The sequence below is a fragment of the Carassius carassius genome, chromosome 24 (assembly GCF_963082965.1).
Source record: "Carassius carassius chromosome 24, fCarCar2.1, whole genome shotgun sequence".
Classification (NCBI taxonomy): domain Eukaryota; kingdom Metazoa; phylum Chordata; class Actinopteri; order Cypriniformes; family Cyprinidae; genus Carassius; species Carassius carassius.
The window spans coordinates 12,430,680-12,453,249 of record NC_081778.1 but is presented as its reverse complement, the minus strand read 5'-3'; the positions used below and the strand labels follow the sequence as shown (position 1 = coordinate 12,453,249).

The 22,570-nt window shown below is 39.7% G+C and overlaps 2 protein-coding genes across 2 annotated transcripts in view; one reads left to right on the top strand and one right to left on the bottom strand.

The window, feature by feature from the left end:
• The window catches only part of LOC132102840 (beta-chimaerin-like), a 51,584-nt gene extending 39,324 nt beyond the window's left edge, over positions 1-12,260 (bottom strand). The window contains exon 1 of the mRNA XM_059507521.1: positions 11,785-12,260. Within this exon, the coding sequence (XP_059363504.1) occupies positions 11,785-11,833 (49 nt within the window). The 5' untranslated portion in view covers positions 11,834-12,260. The remainder of the gene's footprint in view (positions 1-11,784) is intronic.
• Positions 12,261-16,629: 4,369 nt separating this feature from the next.
• LOC132102839 (probable serine carboxypeptidase CPVL) lies at positions 16,630-21,792 on the top strand. Its single transcript, XM_059507520.1, has 13 exons — positions 16,630-16,773; positions 17,089-17,281; positions 17,524-17,642; positions 17,820-17,934; positions 18,120-18,178; positions 18,750-18,829; positions 18,916-18,982; positions 19,087-19,209; positions 19,405-19,536; positions 19,611-19,709; positions 19,797-19,970; positions 20,816-20,998; positions 21,317-21,792. The coding sequence occupies exons 2-13, from the start codon at positions 17,101-17,103 to the stop codon at positions 21,419-21,421; spliced, it is 1,437 nt and encodes a 478-aa protein (XP_059363503.1). The 5' UTR covers positions 16,630-16,773; positions 17,089-17,100; the 3' UTR covers positions 21,422-21,792.
• Positions 21,793-22,570: the final 778 nt, after the last annotated feature.

Below are 22,570 nucleotides of genomic sequence, written 5' to 3'. Positions count from 1 at the left end.
ATACGTATTGTATGTATGTATTGGAGAAGTTACGTCACATCCCGCCACCATGGCTGCTTTACAACTGCTGGGCGGGTCACCAGCTCGGCTCCTCAGCAAAAACCTGATTATGCGCTGCACTGATTGCCTACTTATAATCACACTGCAATAATTGCATGCCAATGTGCATTGGCTCATTTAGTTTACACTCAAAGTGGATTGGTATCTCTGGCGAGATTCCCAATTCATCAATGTGACGTCTCCGTGCCTTCCTTCAGGGAACGAGGGTTACATTACCTAACTGAGATGTTAATATATTTTCACGTTTTATGCTATGACATAAAATACATTCATAATACCACTTTGTGACTTTTTTTAAAGCTTTTATGTGTCTTGAAAAAGGTGGTTGCTAGCAAGCCGCTAAATGAGACTACAAAGATTGATGGGGACATTAAACATCATCGTGCCAAACAAGAAAACTCATCCAGCATGATTGTTTAGAATCGTGCTCTAGAATCTCACACTTTCAGGAAATGTCTTTTTAAAAAAAAAGCCCAAAAGAGTTGTCAGAAGCTTAATGGAGGTCACGCTGAAGTCACATGACCGTGGTTACTTTTACTTTTTACTTCTGGCGATTGTATATAGCTTCAAGATTCGTAGTTGTTCATTAACAAAGATTATTATGATGAACAAAACATGAAAGAATAATAAACGTGTTATATCATGTGCAATCTGTCCAACGGAAGGGCGTGACGTCACGGGCGGGGTGAAGTAGCGACCAGGAAGCTATAAAAGCATGTGCCGTGCAGCTGGCTTCAGCTTCGAGTAGGGAAGCAAGCGCCTTCAGGGGTGCCGGGAGTATGGCTCTGCGACACAGCGTCCCGTTCCTTTAAGTAACCAGGGTTACATTCGTTACCTTGAGACGTTCCTTTTCAGGAACTCGAGCTGCGTTGAGCGCTTTGGGGAACGATGTGCCCACGCTGCCAGACTTCCAAATCCCTGCCTAGTGTGTATCCGAAGAGCACAGCTAAGACGAGAGAACAGAAGAGCCCGGAGTGGCTCGCATATCAAGGTCATAAAATCTGACAAATGTAGAGGCCGTGGACCACCCCGCAGCATTGCAGATGTCCAAGAGGGACACACCTGCTGAGAAGGCCCGAGAGGCCGCCATACCCTGAGTAGAGTGAGCCTTGGCTCCCAAAGGAAGGGGAAGACCAGAGGACTCATAGGAGATATTGATAGCCTCGACTATCCTAGGGTCTGCTTGGAGGCAGGAGAACCCTTTTTAGGAGGACCGTAGCAAACAAGCCATTGGTCGGATTTTCTCCACAGGGCAGCTCTGTGGACGTATGCGTCCAGTGCTCGCACTGGACACATACAATTTCGCTTTTCCTGGTCTGGCTCTCGAAAGGGAGGAGGGCAGAAGGCCTGCAGTACGATAGGTTGTGGTGTAACAGAGTGAGAGTAGGTCTGTCCTGATCGGTATCTCCCACGGAGAGCCGTCGAGCAGCGAGACTAGATCTGTGAACCACACTCGGCCTGGCCTCGGCCCCTTTCTCGACAGAATGTCTGCCCCCACATTCAATCTCCCAGGAATATACACTGCTCCGAGCAAGAGGAGTTTGCCCTGAGACCACAGGAGGATCTGGTGTGCCAGCTTGTACAAGGGGCGTGAACGCAGACCCCCCTGGTGATTGATATAAGAGACCACTGATGTGTTGTCGGTGCACACCAACACATGGTGACCTCTCAGGTCTGGGAGGAAATGTTTCAATGCTTGATAGACCGCTAGCATCGCTAGGCAATTGATGTGCCATGTCAGATGGCGACCGCTCCACAGACCGCGGGCAGGGTGGCCACTCATGACCGCACCCCAAACGGTGAGGGACGCGTCTGTCGCTAGCGTTACAGGTGACAAAGAGCTCCCAGCACCGGGCCCTGATTCAAGAACCAAGGTTTCTTCCACATGTCTAAGGCACGAAGGCATCGCCGCGTGACCTTGATAACCTCAAAGTGGATTCCCCCTCGGGGAACATCAGAAACTTCCTGTGTTGTGGAAGGATGGATATGTGGAAGTATGCGTCTTTGAGATCTATTGTGACAAACCAGTCATCGGATCTGATTTGAGCTACAACCTGCTTGACAGTGAGCATTTTGAACTTCAGTGGCATAACTGAGCGGTTCAGGTAACGTAAGTCTAAGATCGGACGCAATTCCCCATCCTTCTTTGGAACTATGAAATACCGGCTGTAAAACCCGGATTCCCTGTCTAGAGGAGGGACCACCTCTATGGCCTCCTTCTCTAATAGGGTATTCACTTCTTGTTCCATAACCAGAGCCTGCCGGGGGCCGACTACTGTCGGTGTAACCCCGTTGAACTTTGGCGGTGGATGACCGAACTGAATGCAGTAGCCTTTTTCTATTGTACGCAGGACCCAATGAGATACATTTGGCAGTAGTTTCCACGCTGCTAAATAATCTACTAAGGGAATCAGTCTCTCGAGACTGACCTCTGGTGTAAGAGGCCCCCGAAGGGGCGACGAGCATCCCAGCTCTGCTAAACTTGCGGGCGGAAATAACTGGGAGCAGCGCTCGCTGGAGGCTGCTGCGCCCTGAAACTCTGGCAGGGTTGGCAGACCGACCTCCTGAGGGCACTGAGGTGAGGCGGGCACCGTATAATGAGGTGGACCGCGCTCTACCCCAGTGGGGGCTACCCTCTGGATCCCTATGCCACTGGCATCAGGATCTCTTTGTTGAGAACTTCCGGGCCTCGATAACTGTTCTTAACTCAGGCTTAGATTTGGAAGTCCCCGACTCAGAGCGTCGCTGAGGCCCTCGGTCCCGACGTGGGGGAACACGAGCGGCGACACTCTGCTTTTGTGCTTCCCGATATGAGGAGCCGGCATGTGGCGTGGGCATCTCCCGCCCAGATGCACCACGAGAGCGTCGAGGGAGGAAATTCTGGAATGCCGCCTGTTTACGTGCCTCCTGGAACCTGTCGACGACAGTATTGACTGTGTCGCCAAACAGGCCAGAAGGATGAAACGGGGCGTCCAGGAGGCAGACCCTGTCCCTCTCTTTAATTTCTGACAGGGTCAGCCATAAATGTCTCTCCACGGCCACTAAGGCTGCCATAGACCCCTCAATCACGTGAGCGGTCTCTTTAGTGGCGCGGAGGGAGAGATCAGCGGTCCTTCTAAGCTCTTGAATATCATCAGACTTGATCCCCTCCCCCTCGTCGAAATCTCGCAGCAGGTCGGCCTGATATGTTTGTAGGACCGCCATAGTGTGAAGGCAAGCCCCAGCCTGACCTGCTGCCACATAGCCTTTGCCCACCAGCGAAGATGTAACTCTGAGAAGCTTGGTGGGCAACGTCGGAGCCTTTAGAGACGATGTTGACCCGGCGACAGATAGCCCGCAAGCGTCTTTTCAACCCGTGGCACCGCTCTATAACCCCGCTCTCCCAACCCCATCACGTTGCCATAATATAGTGAATCGGGGCCGAAGAGGCGGGTCGAATATGGGTGATTCCACGATCTCGTGATTTCGTCGTGGAGATCGGGAAAGAATGGAAGGCTCCGACGTGGAGGTGGTTGCCTCGCCGCAGAAAGCGTTCATATAGCTTACTTTTCTGTGGCTCAGTATGTTTCTCAGAGGGCCATTCGATTTTTAATCTATCAACCGCGCGAGTAACCACCTCCAAAAGCTCCTCATATTTGGGCGACAGGGGTGGCGAATCCCCAGCAACAGTCTCCACATCGACCTCCTTGGAGGAAGAGAGGTGAAGAGCTGATCCCTCACCCTGGGGGGAAGAAACCGACGAGCGTGCTTCCGAACCCAGGGTTGGGCGCCGGATCTGGCAGATGAGGAAGGAGATAAGGACTGGCCCGTCTCCATTCCCTCTGACAGATCCACCTGCGAACCCCACGAGTGCAGCAGCCGTTCTGCCTCGGCAGAAGCGGGGCCAGCACCGCGGGGAACGCTGGTGAAGGCTCCCTCCTCGAAGAGAGCCCTCCGGGATTGAAGCGTCCGCATTGGCAATCGCCCCCTCGAGAGCCGACTCAGCGTGCTTCAATCCCAGGCAAGCCATGCACAAACTGTGTGTATCCCCACCTGTGATGTAGCGAGGGCAGGGAGGAACACACAATCTATAACGTGACTTGGAATCGCCCCTCACATGTTTGGTCTTTGCTTTCACTTTTGGCATATTGAGCTGTTCTAGTGAACTTTTAATGCTTAAGAGACAGACAACAATAAATAGGACCAACAGGACAGACTTTTGACATGCACACACAGAGCACTTGCTGACAGACGCGAAGCTGAAGCCAGCTGCACGGCACGTGCTTTTATAGCTTCCTGGTCACTACGTCACCCTGCCCGTGACGTCACGCCCTTCCTTTGGACAGATTGCACACGATATTCAGAGTCGGTCTCGTCAGGGACGTTCCCCAAAGCACTCGATGCAGCTCGAGTTCCTGAAAAGGAACTTTTGTTGTTCACAGAGCTTATTTTCTTTAAAAATCTAAAAATCATATTGAGTTTTTGTTGAAGGAACAAAGTTGATGGCCTACAAATATATTAAAAAATTTAATTATTGCAAATTAAAACAAATAAAAACAGCTTAGTTTGGGGACCAATTCTCACTATTAACTAACTGTTAGCCACAACTTTTGCTTCAAAGAACTCCTAGTTTGCTGCTTATTCATAGTTAGTAAGGTAATTGTTGGTAATTGTAAAAGTCCAAAATGCAGCAGCTAGAGTCCTTACCAGGTCAAGAAAATATGATCAAATTACCCAAATTTTACATTCTCTGCACTGGCTACCTATTAAGTTCTATATCAGTTACAAATTATCATTACTTACCTATAAGGCCCTAAATGGTTTAGCCCTGCGTACCTAACTAGCCTTCTACCACTTTACAATCCATCACGATCCCTAAGGTCACAAAACGCTGGACTTTTGGTATTTCCTAGGATAGCAAAGTCCACTAAAGGAGGTAGAGCTTTTTCACATTTGGCTCCCAAACTCTGGAATAGCCTTCCTGATAATGTTCGAGGTTCAGGCACACTCTCTCTGTTTAAATCTAGATTAAAAACGCATCTCTTTCGCCAATGATTTGAATAATGTATCTTAAATTGTGAGTGTAGTTGCTTCTGATCAAATGCGCATTTTTATTCTTTAGCTTGGGTTAAACTAATTAATTTTACTTTGTTTGGATCAGCCGCTATGCTAATGATGTCTAACTAGGGTAACTAGGATTTACACAAGCTCCAGTCTGGATCCAGAACACCTGTGAACAGATGATGCTGACCCTCAGAGGACCTCAGATGATGCTAACCCTAAATCAACAAACAGAACTAACAAATATTGCTATAAGTGTGACTGCATCATATAATAATTATTAATAATATTAATAATGTTCATCATCTGGCTGACTACATCTTCTTTTAATTTTTCTAAAAATCCTGTCATACGTGCACAAACTGACAGTCACCACTTATAATCTATTACTAAATATTGTAGAAACATAATTTTCTGTAAAGTTGCTTTGTAACGATTTGTATTGTAAAAAGCGCTATACAAATAAACTTGAATTGAATTGAATTGTTAAGTTTAGGTTATGATTTAGGGATCTAAAATATGGTCATGCATAAAAAGGCATTTATATGTGCTTTAAGTAAGGGATAATGTACATCCAGCTGATTGGTGGTTGTATCACCCTGAAGGGGGTTATTCTGCGATAACAACCAGCTGGATATACATTATCTCACTTATTACATGGCTACTTCCCTAATAAGGCAAGGCAAGTTTATTTACATAGTACATTTCGTACACAATGGTAAATCAAAGTGCTTTACATAAAAGAAAGTAAAATAACCATGAAGAAAAATAACAAAAAATAAAACAATGAGTTTGGAAATGTCCCAGAAAGAAGTGAGGCATTCACCACTTCTAAAAGATTTGCTTCTAAACAGTTTAGCACAATTTTGAAAAAAGATGTGGGAAGTGTGTCAAGATAGCAGGTTTATGATTTTAGATGCTGCACTATGTCTTCCAGAATTTTGCTATCAATTGCTTCAAAAATAGACATAGTATCTTTTTGATATTGTGGCTGAATCTGTCTGACCTCTGCATTACTTGAGGATGTGCTAATCGCCTTCCTGATATTGATGATCTTCTCAGAAAAGAAGGAAGCAAACTCATTGCATTTGCTGTCTGAGAGCATTTCACTGGGAATCTGACTTGGGGGGTTTGTCAGTCTCTCAACAGTGGCAAAAAGAGTAAGAGTTTAAGTTACTGTTTATAAAGTTTGAGAAGAAATTTTGTCTAGCTGTGGCTAGTTTCAAATTAAAAGCATGAAGGCTGTCTTTGTATATGCTATAGTGAATTTCAAGTTGTGTCTTCCGCCACATCCGCTCGGCTTTTCTGCATTGTCTTTTCATAGTCTGAACTGCTGTTGATCTCCTCCAAACTGATTTCTGTCTGTTTGTTTTCTTACTGACTATTATTGGAGCAATATCATCAATAACATTCTTAACTTTTGAGTTGAAGGAATCAAGGGAGAATATCAACAGAGTCTGCAAAAATGCTTGGTGTTAAAGATATAGCCTCCATAAATAAGTAATAAGTAAACAATTAGACACCAAATCTTGATTTGAGTTGATATATTTGAACGCAAAGCTTCCATGAAGAAAGCAGTTGCTAACAAGACACAAGCTCAAACTATACGGACATTTAAGCGATAAGGTGCAGTCAAACCAATTATTACACAACATTTCACCACATAAATAATTAAGTCGATAAAATCTATTGATTTAAGACAAAAAAAAATTCTTACCAGTTTGTTATCTTATAATCCATTACAGTATACAACAGTCATTGCAAATGGCAGCAGCTGTGTGAATTGAGAGAGCGAGTCCGCGATACCAGGATGACAAAATTAAATAATTGTACACATATTATTGAATACAGTTTTAATATTTTATTAGCTAAACATACCTCAGAATGACATGACTGATTAATCAGAATCAAGTATTCCACAGAACTGTGTAATAAGTACTAATAAACAACCAATATGCTGGTAATATGCATGGTAATAAGCAACTATTAATACTGATAATTGGTCCCTAAACTAAAGTGTAACCATCTTTTTATATATATAAGTATCTTAAACTAACCATTTAAAGATTTGATTCCACTAAAATGACACATAAAAACGTTTGTGTTTATGTGTCAACCTGATTTAAAAATAGTATCAAAGACTACCCCTGTAAACTCATTCTCCAGGAAGTTGTGTAATGCCAGTCAGTCAAATTAAAGCTTCCAAGACAAAGAAAGTGCTTTCCAGTTTTGTGTGCAAAATGCATCAGTGAACAGATTGTTGGGGGTCAGTGGGCCTGCCATTTGAGATTACACACATATACACACATGCATGTGCACATGTACAGTAAACAAGCACACAGACACATCGGTAGCAGGGAGATCCATTGTGTGGTAATGTTATTCCAGATGGTGATTGATGACCATGGGGATCTCCACGGAGGTGATTAATAATAAATGCGGAGACACAAAAAGAGGTGAGCATTAAAACTCTCTTCTCTCATCTAGTTCTCAACAACATTCCATCCACTAATAAAACTGCAGGCTTAAATAAGCCTCTTATTTCGCTCAGACTTACTGACTGTAAAACTATAGTGGGAATCACACGAGAAACTTAAGATGACCACTAATGAACAGACCATATTACAGTGGCTTCTGTCAGAAAGGAAAGCCTTTATAAACACGATTATAATACAGCTTTCTGAAGACCGAAGCAGAGAAAGTACCATTTTCTGTGTAGTAAGTTATGTGCACGGCTCATTTACCATATCTGTCATCACAGGCTGAGGTTCCATTCAGTCTTGCGCCCCTTCATTCATGCTTTTTTTAGCTATATGCAACAGCTTAGTAAAGACCTTGAAAAACTGAGGTTCTTCAACTTGACCACTTGACTATGTGACATTTACCCAGAATCTCTTCAGCTTAAGAGCGAATTTGTCTGGCTGTAGGAGTTCTTCTGTCCACTTTATCCTTAGCTGTTGACTTTGATGTTAAACAACTCCAGAACTAATGGGCCGTTTACACAACAACGCTTTCAGCCAATAACAGGAAACGCATATTTTTGAAAATGGGTTTCAAAGTGCAAGTTTTTATTATTGTTATTTTTGTTATTGTTTCTTTGTAAACACCCACTACGGGAATCTTCAAAAACGGTGACGTCATGCGCGTGTGTTGTACATGTTAGATATGTCGACATGCGCAGTATATGTCGATTTACTTCACCAATATTACAACCAACAACAGAGACGCATCATATACATCATATAATCATCACTTCCCTACAGGTACTGTTTCTAACAAGGTGACAGCGCCAACTACTGGCCTGGTATACATAATGCAGAATTTTTGGCCGTTTTCATGGATATGTGTAAAGGCGAATCGTTTTGAAAATGTTGTTGTGTATACGTGAAACTTTTCTGTTTTTGTCTACAACGTTGTCATGTATACGTATAGCCTAAGAAAAAAGCTTTACCTCAACAGGCTGATGCCGTATGAAATGCAAAGAGACCAAGTGAAAAGGACACGCAACCACTGTTGTGAGTTATCTCTCCTGCTGTTTGCTTTCCAGAGCTTTTAATCATGTTATCGGTTCCTGTTGTAGGACTCGCATTCACTTCATCTCAACTCCAGTGAACCAGAAGAGCACAGAACCACAGAAGACAGACATAGCTTTCATGATAATGAATCAGCTTTTCATGATAACTACGACTAAGTACATTTTTTTTTTATATTATAGAAATAATTTATATACAATATACAAATGTACTAGAATTGATCAAAAATGACAGTAACAACATGTATAATATTTTAAAAGATATCTATTTGTAAATAAATAATGGTCTTTTGAACGGTCAGTTCATCAAAGAATCCTCAAAAAAAAATTCAGCTTTGCCTTAAAAGCAATACATTTTAAAATATATTTAAATTGATTAACTTGTAATAGTATTTTGCAATATTACTGCTTTTAATTTATTTAGCTATGAGACTTCATTCAAAAACATTTTCTTTAAAAAAATACAGGCAACCTCAAACCTTTGAACAGTAGTGTAAGCATATAAGCATTTTTTGAATAATGATGTGTTCAAGTTGTAACAAAAATATGTTCTTACTTGTTAAGTATGGTGTGTTCAAGTTGCAATGAAAATATGTTCTTACTTGTTACTTGATGATTAAACAACATAATATTTTCTGTTGCAGTCCGATTACAGAAGTACAAGTGTACTGTAAATGCCGTTCCAAATTTTACTTTAAAAGAATGAACCCCATGCAGATTCATATCTAGGTAAGTAGTCTTTTAGCAGATGCTATTATCTGAAGTCTTATCCAAAGCGACTTACTGAAGTGCACTTATGGTCGGGACAATCTGTCTGGAGCAATCTGGGGTTAAATGTCTTGCCCAAGGGTACAATGAAAGAGGCGAGTCCCTCCTTACTAGGATTAAACCAGCGACCTTCTGGTCAAGTGCCCTAAACATAAGCCAACACAACCCCTTCAGATTAAAAGAAATCGAATCAGCACGATTCACCCATAATTTCAACTTCATTTCTAAAACGTTCACAAGCTTGCAGCTCTGAGCTGCAGTCCCAGGTTTTCTTTAGGGAAACATCAAAGCTCGAAGTGGCCTTTGATGTCAGAAGAGCTGAGCCGAGCGGCATCCATCTCGCCAGTCTGCCCTGCATTTGTTTACAGCCCTGCTCTTGGCTAATATAAAGCAGAACATGTGCGTGTTACACGCACCCCAACTAGATGAAACAAGGTTTCTGCCAATAAAGCATTTTTCAAACATAATGATACTCCCCTGACAGACACAGAAAGCCTGATAGAGGCGTGGCATGTGACATCCGATGATTACACCAGGGGCACGGAGCTAATGACAGGTCTCCATACCGCAGGCAGAAAAGACTCCCCGCCTTCTGCAGGCCTCGCAGCCGCAGTGCACTTCTGCTTCTTCAGCAACATGCATGTGAGATAATCTGACCACGGAGAGTCAAGGCTTGGCTTTATCCCTTGACTGGGAACCCTTAATCTCAAGAGCCCGTGGCTTGGCGTGGAGGAGTCGTCGCGGTTCTGTGCGTCAGCATGAAGAGTTACAGCAAGCAAGAAGTGAATTAGACAAACCCTCTCTTTTTCTCTCCCAAGGTCACTATTGAGCCTTAACGTTATGAGTGCCTATTTGAAAATGGTTCTTCTTTATACGCCCTTTCAACAAAGCTTGTTATTTGAACTTGTTCTCCCTTGAGAGGTGTACTGTACCTCAGATCATACACATCCCTCCTCCTGTTCTTAGAAACGCAATGTCGAGCAGCACAGTATGAGAACAGGGTGTTAACATGCGTTTCTGTGTAGGAGTGATTCTGAGTACGCTTCCAACCTTATCTCTCCTCACACTCGTGATTGGTTGATTGGTGGAACACCTGCTCTTTTGTGCTTCTCTCACCTCCAGCCAACATGATGCTTTTTACTCTCTTTTGTGCCTTACAGTGCATTTAGAGATGGTGGTTTCCCTTCAAACTAATGTCTAAGGTCATAGAATGCGATAAAAGTCATACTATATATACTGCCATTCAAAAGTTTGGGGTCAGTGTGTTTTTATTTATTTATTTTTATTTTATTTTTTTTAGATTTGAATACTTTTATTCAGCAAAGACAGCAAAAACCTGCTAACCCAGAAGTTGTGGTCAGTAGTGTACACTGGTGTAGATATACAGTAACTGATTGCATTAAGTCAGTTTGGTACCCATGTGAAAATATGCCATAGGTTTTAAAAAGTAACTAGTAATTGTAGGTGAAGGTTAGGTGAAGGTTAGGTGATTTTAAAAGCTCATTTTCAACATCAATAACTTCTTGGGGATAATAAGAACAGGATAATAGAAAATGTTTCAAGTGAATAAAACAGAGAGAGGAACAGCTTTTAGGGTAATTAGTTTTCATCACACGCCCATGAAAACATTTGATGGTTCATTTTAGATGAAAAATTTTTTGGGTTTTAGGATATATATGCCTGTTGTAACCTAGATCCCTTGAGACATTGGGCAGGTAGTGCATGTGTACTGGAAATATCTCCCAAATATATACAATAAAAGTTATTTATTATGTATGCACTTGTTAAAGGGAAGTTATGGTAACAGGGCTGACATATTACTTTAATAAATAAAATAAAACATAAATAAATATATATATATATATATAGAGAGAGAGAGAGAGAGAGAGAGAGAGAGAGAGAGAGAGAGAGAGAGAGATAGAGAGAGAGAGAGAGAGAGAGAGAGAGAGAGGAGAGGCAAAATTTTTATAATCCCACATTAAATTTCAGTGCAAGCAGTACCCAATAATATTTCAGCACTGTACACATTTTAGATTTGTAGCTCTCACCATAATGTAGCATTTATTGCTATCATGTTCATAGAATCAGATAGAGGTGGCCTTTAAACCTCGTGTACAGTGAGTGTGACATTACACAATCATCTGCCACGGTGCACTGGTTATATTGGTGAAGGAAGTCAAAGGTGGGTCTGGCTCACCCTGTATGAAGAAAAGGTATGACACACCTCTTCACCATGTTCTATCTTGTCTGCTTTAATTACACCCAAAACCACAGAAATTAAACTGCCAATGCCAACCATCTCCATTCTGCCATCACCACGTCAATTGCTTATTCAGATTCCCAAACAAATGATCCCCGTTTCATTTGGATTCATCACTACTCACCCGAAGAGACGGAGGAACCCGACAGACTGGAGTTGCTGGACGCTGCCATCGCGTCTAATTCTGAATCTACCCGCTTACTGGCGTCTTTTAGGGCTTGACAGCTCTTCCATCCCAGTCTCTGCTGCCCTGACCTGTCTTCAGTTCGCTCTAGAGTTCCTCCTAAACAGCCGATAAAATCCAGCTGTGAGAGTCGGATCAGACGGGAGTCGCCAGCGCTGCCGCATTTACAGGCGCGCGTGTGGCAGCAGAAGAACCATGTGATGAAACTAGTTGAAACAACCTCAGATACACGTACAGAATATGTGACAACTCATCTACTCTTCATCGTAATGAAAAGCAGAATTCCCAAAAATTCCCGGACGTTCCGTGTGCTGTCAGTGCCAGTAGGTTTCGCCATATTTCAAGGGATCAGTCAGGGATTTCACTGTATCGCTTCCATGTGCCACTTCTAGGCGCGTAATAAACACAGAGTGTGTGAGGCGAGTCCGCCTTCTTAAAGTGGAAGAGCGCGCACATTCTTCCTGTCTACAGTAACTGACCATGCTATAAACCTGACTTACCTCTCAGCTGTGTGCTGTGACCATATAAGAAAGGTGCATTACTTCTGCTGTTCAGTTACCTCTCAGCTGTGTGCTGTGACCATATAAGAAAGGTGCATTACTTCTGCTGTTCAGTTACCTCTCAGCTGTGTGCTGTGACCATATAAGAAAGGTGCATTACTTCTGCTGTTCAGAAATGTTATTTTCAGAACCTATGGCTTCCCAGCATACATTAATAGACAATGCAGTAATAAAGGCATACTTTGATGTTTCATTGCTTTTTAAAAAAAGGTATTCAATTTTTTTGTTTGTTTGTTTTATTTTTATTTAATTTTTTTTGCAAGACCTACTATCATAAAACGAACCTAGCATGAAAAGTAGCTCATTTAAAAAAACATCAAATGTTTGTGGTCTAGAACATCAATGTACACTTACTTTAAAGGCATGTAATTTAGTCACATCTACTTAAAAAGCATGTTGCACTGTCCAAAAATATAAAAAGGAGGCCTAGGACTATTTTTTTCTGCCAATATATATATATATATATATATATATATATATATATATATTAAAGTCTGAGGTGAGGTTTGTAACCAGCATTTGAGACATGTTTAAATACAGTTTAAACCCCTCATTTGTGTGCTTTTCTAGCAATAAACATCAATTAAATAGTTTCATGAATGCAGTCATCACTACTATTCGTAGAAATGTATTTATTACTATTGTCCATTCATTATGTTTCTTGTTGGGTGTCACGATTTTAAGGAATCTTACATTTGTGTAAAAAGGTGGTCTCATGTTGCTTATACACAACATGAGACACAGATTAAATTAAATAAAAAGTTAAGTCATGTTTTGTTCAAAATATGACATTGTTGCATGATTTTAATTATTTGATGCAGTCGACAAGGTCAAGACTTCTTATGATGGACAGACCAAAATCATCTTTCTGTCTTTCACGTGTGCTGTTAGGCCTTCATTGCCTCTCAAGTGAGCTGTGGCATGTTATACAAGTGAATTTCAGGTCAGAGCAAGTGTTTATCAAGGAAAGTTGTCATATGTATTTTAAATGTGTTGTCATTTATACAATTTAATTATTTGTTGGCCAAATTGTTTTGATATTTTTATGTTTCTCATTTTTTTCTGTTTAATTATTTGTTTTGGCTTCATAAATGTTTTACAATTTTGTATTATTTTCTTTTATCCGATTAGAGACATACTGTACAGTACTATAACAGCTGCATGTTCAATGGCTTTTTGTGGTCAAGACTGTAGATTTTTTAGCAGCAAAATCATGACAACTAGAAGGTCTACTACATAACTAGAATGCGTACTGTATAATCAGAGGTGGAAAGTAACGAATTACATTTACTCGCGTTACTGTAATTGAGTAGCTTTTTTGTGTACTAATACTTTTTAAAGTATTTTTTTAAATCTGTAATTTTACTTTTACTTAAGTATATTTTGTTTAAAGTATTGTACTTCGCTACATTTTAAAACACATTAATTACTGAGTAAAAAAAAAAAAAAAAAAAAAAAAAAAAATCGCTCCCTGGAAACTACGTCAGTAAATAATGGGCAGGAGGGCAAACTCGGGCTAAAATCACAAGAAAGATGCAGACGGTCAAAACAGGCGTTAGTGGTGCAGACACCGCTGAAAACGAAACCCCGTCATATTCTGAAGTTGAACTCGAAGGAAATGAAGTGAACCCTGGCCATATGTATGCTCTATTATGCAGTGTAAGCTGTACTTGCTTAGGAAGACCAAACTAGCAGCTTATAAAATCTCGACAAGACATCAACCCTTCGCAAGAATGTAGAGGTAAGCTAAATAATTGCATCGTTGCATTGGTGGTTAAAATGAAGCTTTGACATTTTAGCAAGAGGTTTTGCACAAATTAGCCAAAAAGACAGTGGTGAGGAGTGTGCTATATATATCATCTGCGATAATATCATATTTTTTGTTTTAATGATGTGCGCGCTTATAGTGCGTTCTTTCACTGTGTGATTCAGTCTCCTAAAATGCATTTAGAATCATAGGCGCCGATACCGTGGAGCACCCACGGAAAATACCGAGCACCCACGGAAAATGAGCACCCACGTGTGCCAGTGCCAGACTGCCAGTAGGCTACATTTATTTAAAATTAAACATTGCAGTTGGCGCTATGAAGCGTCTGCCACACTGTGATTGGTTATGTTGTTGTCAGTGACATAACCAGTCGCATGCATGTTCCATATCCTATCCACCAATCACAGCGTTTCTGAAAACGTCCCATCCCCCACTATACAGTGCCGTGCGAGTATGTAATCATTTAATGCTTTCCGTAATCACTAATCATTAATCAGACTAAAATGGACAGATTTGTTATAAAAAAAGCCAAACCTATTAATATTGATATATCGACATTATTTTACTGGATCTAGTGGCTTTGGCTTTTTGTGAATAAACGTCCAGTATTTTTTCTCTTTCAAAGTTTTGTCTGTCATGTTCTTCCATCTCATTTCATACCCAGCAGTACGTTAATATGTAAATGTTACGGTACATTCCCTAGACTCCTTAAAGTTCGTAACAGGGTTTAAATGGGAACATTTTTCTGCTCAAGTATAGGCCTATATACGGTTTAAAAGAGGAAAAACTAATGGACACAAAGGTAGCCTACTTTTGGACAGAATACAAGTTCTTTGTTAAATACATAAAATAAAAAAATATTTTTTTAGCCTATATGAATAATGGATTCGAAACCTCAAAGAAAAGCCATGCCACTATCAAAAGAAACCTCGAAACATAAATGAGGTAGACATTCCCAGAAACTCATTATTTTAGTCGCAACAATCGGTTAATGGAAACGCTGTCCTTTCGCAATAGTCTTTTAATCAATATTTACAAAACATTAATTTCCCAAGAAGCTGAACGCATTAGCGGTTACGTGTCAGTTAAACTTTTCATCTCCAATCCTGTTTGTATTTTTGAGAAGTGACGCTGTTGTGTGTGTTTGTATCGGCCGCTGTCCATTAGCCTAAGGTTCTGAAATGCAATATTTTTTTAATAGCCTAGTCTATTTTTTTATTTTGTAAATGGCTTGCGCCCTTGAGCACCCACGGAGAAAAACATAAATCGGCGCCTATGTTTAGAATGATCACAAAATTGAAGATATAGGGGCAGAAAATTCACATATTTATATAATTTCATACATTAAATCAAAATCACACAAAGAATGCCGTCTTTTCCTCCAAAAATCATCATGAATATATACATACATACATATATATATAACAGTTCAGTAAACAAGTTAATTAAGAGACTTGCGTTTTAGACACCATATTGCCTTTTTTAGCTCTATTTCTAAAACAGAAAATAATTCCAAACACAGCCACCAAAGCACAGTTTTGCGTCTCTGAGCAACGTGACAGTGTTTCGTTCCTGAATGAATCAACCGTTTAAATGATTCGGTTCAATCGCAATGACTCACTTATTAACAGTGACTTGCTGACACATACTGGCCATTTTAATATCACATTTAAAGTATCTTTTGATTTTTTTAAATAATTAATTTCTTATAATTTCAAATGAGTATTCAACATTTTATGTTTTGTATATCAAAACATTATTCATGCATTTGTAACTGCAGGTTAAATGCAATTCTTGTCCTGCACTAGTGTAATACATCTAAATGCCACTTCCAATGAATCTTCTGCATTTCCTCTGCATTAAAAGATGAGTTTGTTGATACTGATTTGCCTGGTAACAGCCCAAATGTTTTATTATTCTAAATAACTGATTCCTTTAATTAAAAACAACTAGTTTGAGATTAATAGACCTATCCCAGGGGTGTCAAACTCAGTTCCTGGAGGGCCGTAGCCCTGCAGAGTTTAGTTCTAACCCTGCTCCAGCACACATATCATGTAGTTTTCAAATAAACCTAAATGATTAGATTAGCTGGATCAGGTGTGTTTAATTAGGGTTATATCTAAACTGTGCAGGACTGTGGCCCTCCAGGAACTGAGTTTGACACCCTTGGCCTGTCCCATTTTTGACTCCCTCCCACTGTTAAAATGTAACTAAGTAATTTTTACTCTGAGTAAATTTTAAATGAGCTACTTTTTACTTTTACTTGAGTTGATTTTTAGGCTGGTACTTTTACTTGTACTTAAGTAAAATTTCATTAATGTAATGGTACTTTTACTTGAGTAGAATATTTTTGTACTCTTTCCACCTCTGTGTATAATATATTGGTGAAGTTGATAAATGGGTTGGGAGCTGCTTTTCTCAAAGAGGCCCGTGGGGGTCAGTGTTCTCGACTGAAGTTCCTGGTTTCACTGCGATCACGTGACATACAGCCCATATAGTCATGTGACTGGGTGCAAAACAAGCCGATCTGTATTTACTGTACTTCAGATTCATATGCCAATGCAAACGGCTTCTGGATTCTGATTGGCATCTGGCTTCAAGGTAACACTGTATTATCATTACTCAGAAAAACAAGATGTACATAAATGATCAAGTATTTGATTTGATAGTAACATTAACAGTCTATTACTGCTGTCTTTCCTGTTTTTATATGCATAACTCATTTTTATTAGTACGTAGCTTATGTTCCTAATTTTTCATGACTGACAGACTGACAAGAGATTTTTTGGTTTTTATTCTCTCTCTCTCTGATCTGATATGTTGAAGCTTGTAAAGACAGATGGCAGTCTGTAATACGAGCCTTTTAACATCATGTTGATCATTGATCCCCGTGTCATATGTCTGTGCTGTCTACAGTTACACTCTATAATGCTGAAGGAAACGCTGAGGCTGCTGTTCCTCTTGGCTCTTCTGGAGTCGGTCAGATCACGCGGGTGCTCCTCGTTCTTCTGCCGGAAATCACACCGTGTGAGCGGGTCACGTTTTGGAGTTGACCCGGGCAAACCCCTGATGCTCACTCCCTACCTAGAAGAAGGGAAAATAGAAGAAGGCAAGCATGCTGTTTTTGCATAGAATAATTTCAGTTCCTCTTCTTTCACTTTAATCTGCCTTTTTCTAAACTGAAAGTTAGACAGTCTATCACAGCATGTGGAGAAGTTAGTGAGAGATTGAGTTGAGATCAGTTGGTTGTCCATAATAAAATATTTTATTTTAACTGCCTTTATTCATAATTCACTGACGTTTCTGATTTATATGCTAATACGCTTCCACTGATGTATTGTGAATGTGCAGCCAAAAAACTGAGTTTGGTGGGACCCCTTCCTGGTGCGAATGTCAAAAGTTACTCAGGATATCTCACTGTGAACAAGACCTACAACAGTAACCTTTTCTTCTGGTTCTTTCCTGCCCAGGTAGTGTAAAGTTAAACATTTAGTTTTGTACCACATGAATATGAACAGCACTAAAGTTAAGACTGATCTGCTGATTATAGCTTCTGCGTCACTTGAGTCAGGTGCTTTCAGAAGTCGTTCACAACAAATGATACAGAGCTTACAGCATTCTTTCTTTTTTCTGATTTGATGATTTAGGAGAAACCAGAGACGGCTCCGGTGCTGCTGTGGCTGCAGGGAGGACCTGGAGGCACCTCCATGTTTGGCTTGTTTGTGGAGCATGGCCCATATTTTGTACATAAGAACCTCACATGTGAGTACAATTCCTGTATGCCATGTTACATTATGTTGATGGAGATTGGCATGTTTTTTTTCTGTCTTCTGAATTATGTATATCTTTTTTTTTTTTTTGCTTAATAGTGAAACTCTGCATTTCAGATATCATTGTGTTAAATGACCTTGGAAGCTTAAATTTAACCCTTTGCTGTCTTTCTGCAGTGGGCTATAGGGAATTCCCCTGGACATCACGATACTCTGTTCTTTACATCGACAACCCGGTGAGTTTAGTGTATTTGAATTATTTCAGACTCCGATTGATATGTCTGCAAATGAGGGATGTCGATGTTAATATTCCAACATATGATATATTAGATATGTAAATTTTTTTAAATGTTGTTTATGCATTTCTAAGTGTTATGTGCAATTTTGTCTTCATGAATTAAACCCCTATGATATGTTTTATTTACTTTTCAATTAATTCCTGAAAACGTCTTTAGGAAAATTAGTTATATTATTTCCCTTGTTTTTCATGCAATTTAAAAATATATTTGTATTCTTTTTTTTTTTATTATTATTTTTTTCTGATGTGAGATGGGTAAAAAGCATTGCTGCATACATCTCAGTGTCTTTATATAAATATACATATATATATTCTGTCGTGTGTGTCATCCACACAGAATCAGATTATTACACACATTATTTCTTTCTTTAAGAAGGAACTGAATAAATTAATCACATTTATTTTATCACTTGTCTGCACTACTGCAAATATACTAATACAGTATATGTGACCAATATATCTATGACAGGTTTTAATGAAATTATATATCTTAAATGGATATTTTTAAGGTTGGGACAGGATGGAGTTTCACTGAAGATGACCGAGGGTTCGCCCAAAACCAGGATGATGTGGGCAGAGACTTGTACAGGTACCACGGCAAAAGTTTACTGTATGTCCAAGACAATGTGAGATGTATGTGCTTTATATATATATATATATATTTCCCCTTTGCAGTGCCCTGACTCAGTTCTTCCAGATATTCAGTGAGTTCCAGTCTAATCCGTTTTACGCTACAGGCGAGGTGAGGAAAGGAACCTCATTTTGGATTGTTACAATCAGAATCCAGCTCTCTTGTACAGTCAAAATACTGTGTTGTTAACTATAATTCACTTTTTAAATCCTTAGTCATATGCCGGAAAGTATGTTCCAGCGATTGGCTACTACATCCACAAGAACAATCCCTCTGCCAAAGTGAAGATCAACTTTAAAGGAGTGGCCATTGGAGATGGTCTGTGTGACCCCGAACTGGTGAATGAAAAGGATATTACGTTTAAAACCCATCAAATGCCAGATACTTTTGATTTACAGTAGTGCCATTGCTCTGAATTGGCACTGAGGCTTACAGTATGACGTTTTGTAAAGCTGCTTTGAAACCATATGCACTGTGACCGATTTGACTTGACTCCTTGATGTGCGGACTTAAATTTCTGGATTTTGTCTCAGATGCTGGGAGGTTATGCAGATTTCCTCTATCAGACGGGTCTCGTGGATGAGCTGCAGAGGCAGCATGTGCAGGAGCAGACGGATGCAGGAGTCAAGCTCATCCAGGAGCAGAGATGGGTGGAGGCCTTTGAGGTGAGTGTGATAAATCAGGACGCCCTGCGTCATCTTTATTCATCCGTTCTGAAAACATCTCATCTCTCCATCAGGTTTTTGACAGTTTACTGAATGGCGATCTTGTTCCTTATCCCTCATACTTCCAAAACGTCACTGGTTGCAACAATTACTTCAACTACATGCAGTGTCAGGTACCCACACATTTTATTACAACAAGCAAATGGACTGGAATGAGGTCTTCTTGATTTGAATGGCTTGTTCTTTTTTTTCTTAAACAGGAACCTCCAGATCAGGAGTATTTTTCTGCGTTTGTGACTCTATCAGAAGTCCGTCGTTCCATCCACGTTGGGAATCTCACATTCAATGATGGCTCAGATGTTGAGAAGCATCTGCTTCAGGATGTCATGAAGTCCATCAAGCCCTGGCTCGGCGTCCTCATGGACAACTATAGAGTGAGGAAACGGTTCCATTGTTTGTGTTGGGAATTTTATGGCCTTTGTTAAACGATATATTAACTCCTTAATCATATTTAATCCTTGGGTTTAGGGATGCACGATATATCAATACCATATTGATTATGGGTCACAATTTGAGATTCTTTAAAGTCGAGTAAGTGCTTGTCTCGAAATATTGCGAACTATAGAAAAAGTTATTCCTGCGTTTACTTTATAAAAGAATTAACAGCAAAAAGACACGTGTAATACGACCTGAAGTGGACATTTGTAGAATTATAATAAAAGGCCTTTTATTTGCTAAAAAGTTTAAACTATTAATCAGATATAAAAAAGATATAAAAGATGCATGTAGTATATTATGTAAACTGCCTTTTGATCATGCTGATAATCCGGTTTTGATCTTGCTGATAATTTAGAGGCCTTAGAAATTTACATTAGGCTTTATAGGTTTAATAGCCATTGTTTTATATTGTACATTTGTGCCATTTTAAAATTATTGATTTTAGTTTTTTTGTACTTTAACTATTTAATTGATAATGAATCTGTTTATTCAGGCAAAATTATATAGAACTTCCAGCTATAAATTAAATACTATTCATTTATTGTTTTGGACAGATTTTTTATATTGGCAAGGGGTATGATTTATGGAAGTGGATTTAATATTTGGAATTTCAAGATCCCATCATATGTTCCAACTCTCTGTATAAAGTTGTTAAGCTACTTGAATTGCTTATATTTTTAATATAGTGTCTCTTGAAATTAAAATTGAATAGACCCCATAGCTATAAAAAAACTCTCACTTAGGATGAATCTGTGGGATGGATTTGATCGTGTGTTCACAGGTGTTGATCTACAGCGGACAGCTTGATGTCATCGTTGCAGCGCCTCTAACGGAGCGCTTCCTGTCCACGGTGAACTGGTCCGGAGCGGAAGAGTATAAAAAAGCAGAGCGCTTCCACTGGAAGGTCCAGCCCAGTGATACTGAAGTGGCAGGATATGTGCGACAAGTAGGAGAGTTCCTTCAGGTGAGGCTCTGCAGTATTGCTAGATCAACACATTTAAATTATCATCAGCCAATATAGTATTTCATTTTGAAATGATCACCATTGGCTGAAAGCTCACAGCCTTGTCAGTAGATTAAAAAAAAAACAAATATATTTAAATTTATAATTACTATAATAATTTTGGTAAGTGTTAGTATTTAAATAATGTGTAAAATAAATATGTTCTAATTAACGTATTTCTTATTTTTATTTGCTGTAATTACATTGGCTGATGCAAATATATACAAAGTTGTAAAAACACATGTAATACATTCATGCTGACTTATTTCTTCTCTGTAGGTGATTGTGAGGGGAGGCGGGCACATTTTGCCTTATGACCAACCAGAGAGATCTTTTGACATGATTGACAGATTCCTTTCAACAGATGGATTCTCCTCACACTGACACACTAAACTCTAATAGAAAGTAAAGCAGGGCTGTCAAACTCAGTTCCTGGAGGTCCGGAGCCCTTCAGAGTTTAGAATAAACTCTAATAAAAGTCAAGTCCTTCAGACTTACTTGTAAACAGGGTTGGAACAAAACTCTGCAGGGCTCCGGCCCTCCAGGAATTGTGTTTTGGCACCCCTGATGTAAAGTTACCTCTGAATGAATCATACAGGTAGTTCAAATGTGTAATGTGTGTTTCAGTGCAGAAGTCTGCGTGCTGTTATGAAAAAGGTTAGGGGTTATATTTTTATCGTGCTGAGTGTTAAGTGCTGGGGGTATGTTTTTATTGTACATGATTGATTTTTGATTAAAGTGTGCATTGATTATAATGTGCTAGCAATCTTGTTGTGTTTTGAATCCAGATGGATATTTTCATCTATTCAGTGTGAGGATCATTACTTTTACTCTGCTATGCCAGCATAATTATACACTCCTCATCGTATCTGCACAGCTAGTGAAATAAATAGATAAATACAACAACAAACAGTGACACTTTATTTTAAGGACCGATTCTCACTATTAGCTAGTTGGTTATTAGCATACATATTTCCAGCATATTAGCTGTATTAATGCCTTATTCTGCATGACCATATTTTAGAACCCGACTACCTTACTATTACTAAACATTAAATTAAGAGTGTATTGAGACGAAAGTCGTAGTTAAAATTGAGAATTGGTCCCCAAACTAAAGTGTTGACCAATAACAGCATCTATTCAGTAAAGTAATAATGAACCTGAGCATTATATGTTAGTTTTCTTATAGGGTGTGCAATGATGTACTGTAAACTGTAGAAGAAAAGGCATTCTTCAGTGCAAACAGAAGATGAGAGGAAGAAACGAGAAAGGAAATAACAGGTAGACATATGACCTACTTTAACAGGAAGGAGGCAGGTTCGTTTTATGTTAGGACTGGAAATAAAAAATAGGCTAAATAGAATATATAGATTCGCTAATAGCACAACATGCCAAAAAAAAAAAAAATGAAACGCATTTATACTTAATGCACAGTGTCTTTAACTTTTCTCAGCCGTTTGTGCGCAGTTTTTAACAACATTTCCTTCGTCTGACCGACAGGGGGCGACAGCTGGCTGTTTAAATATACACACA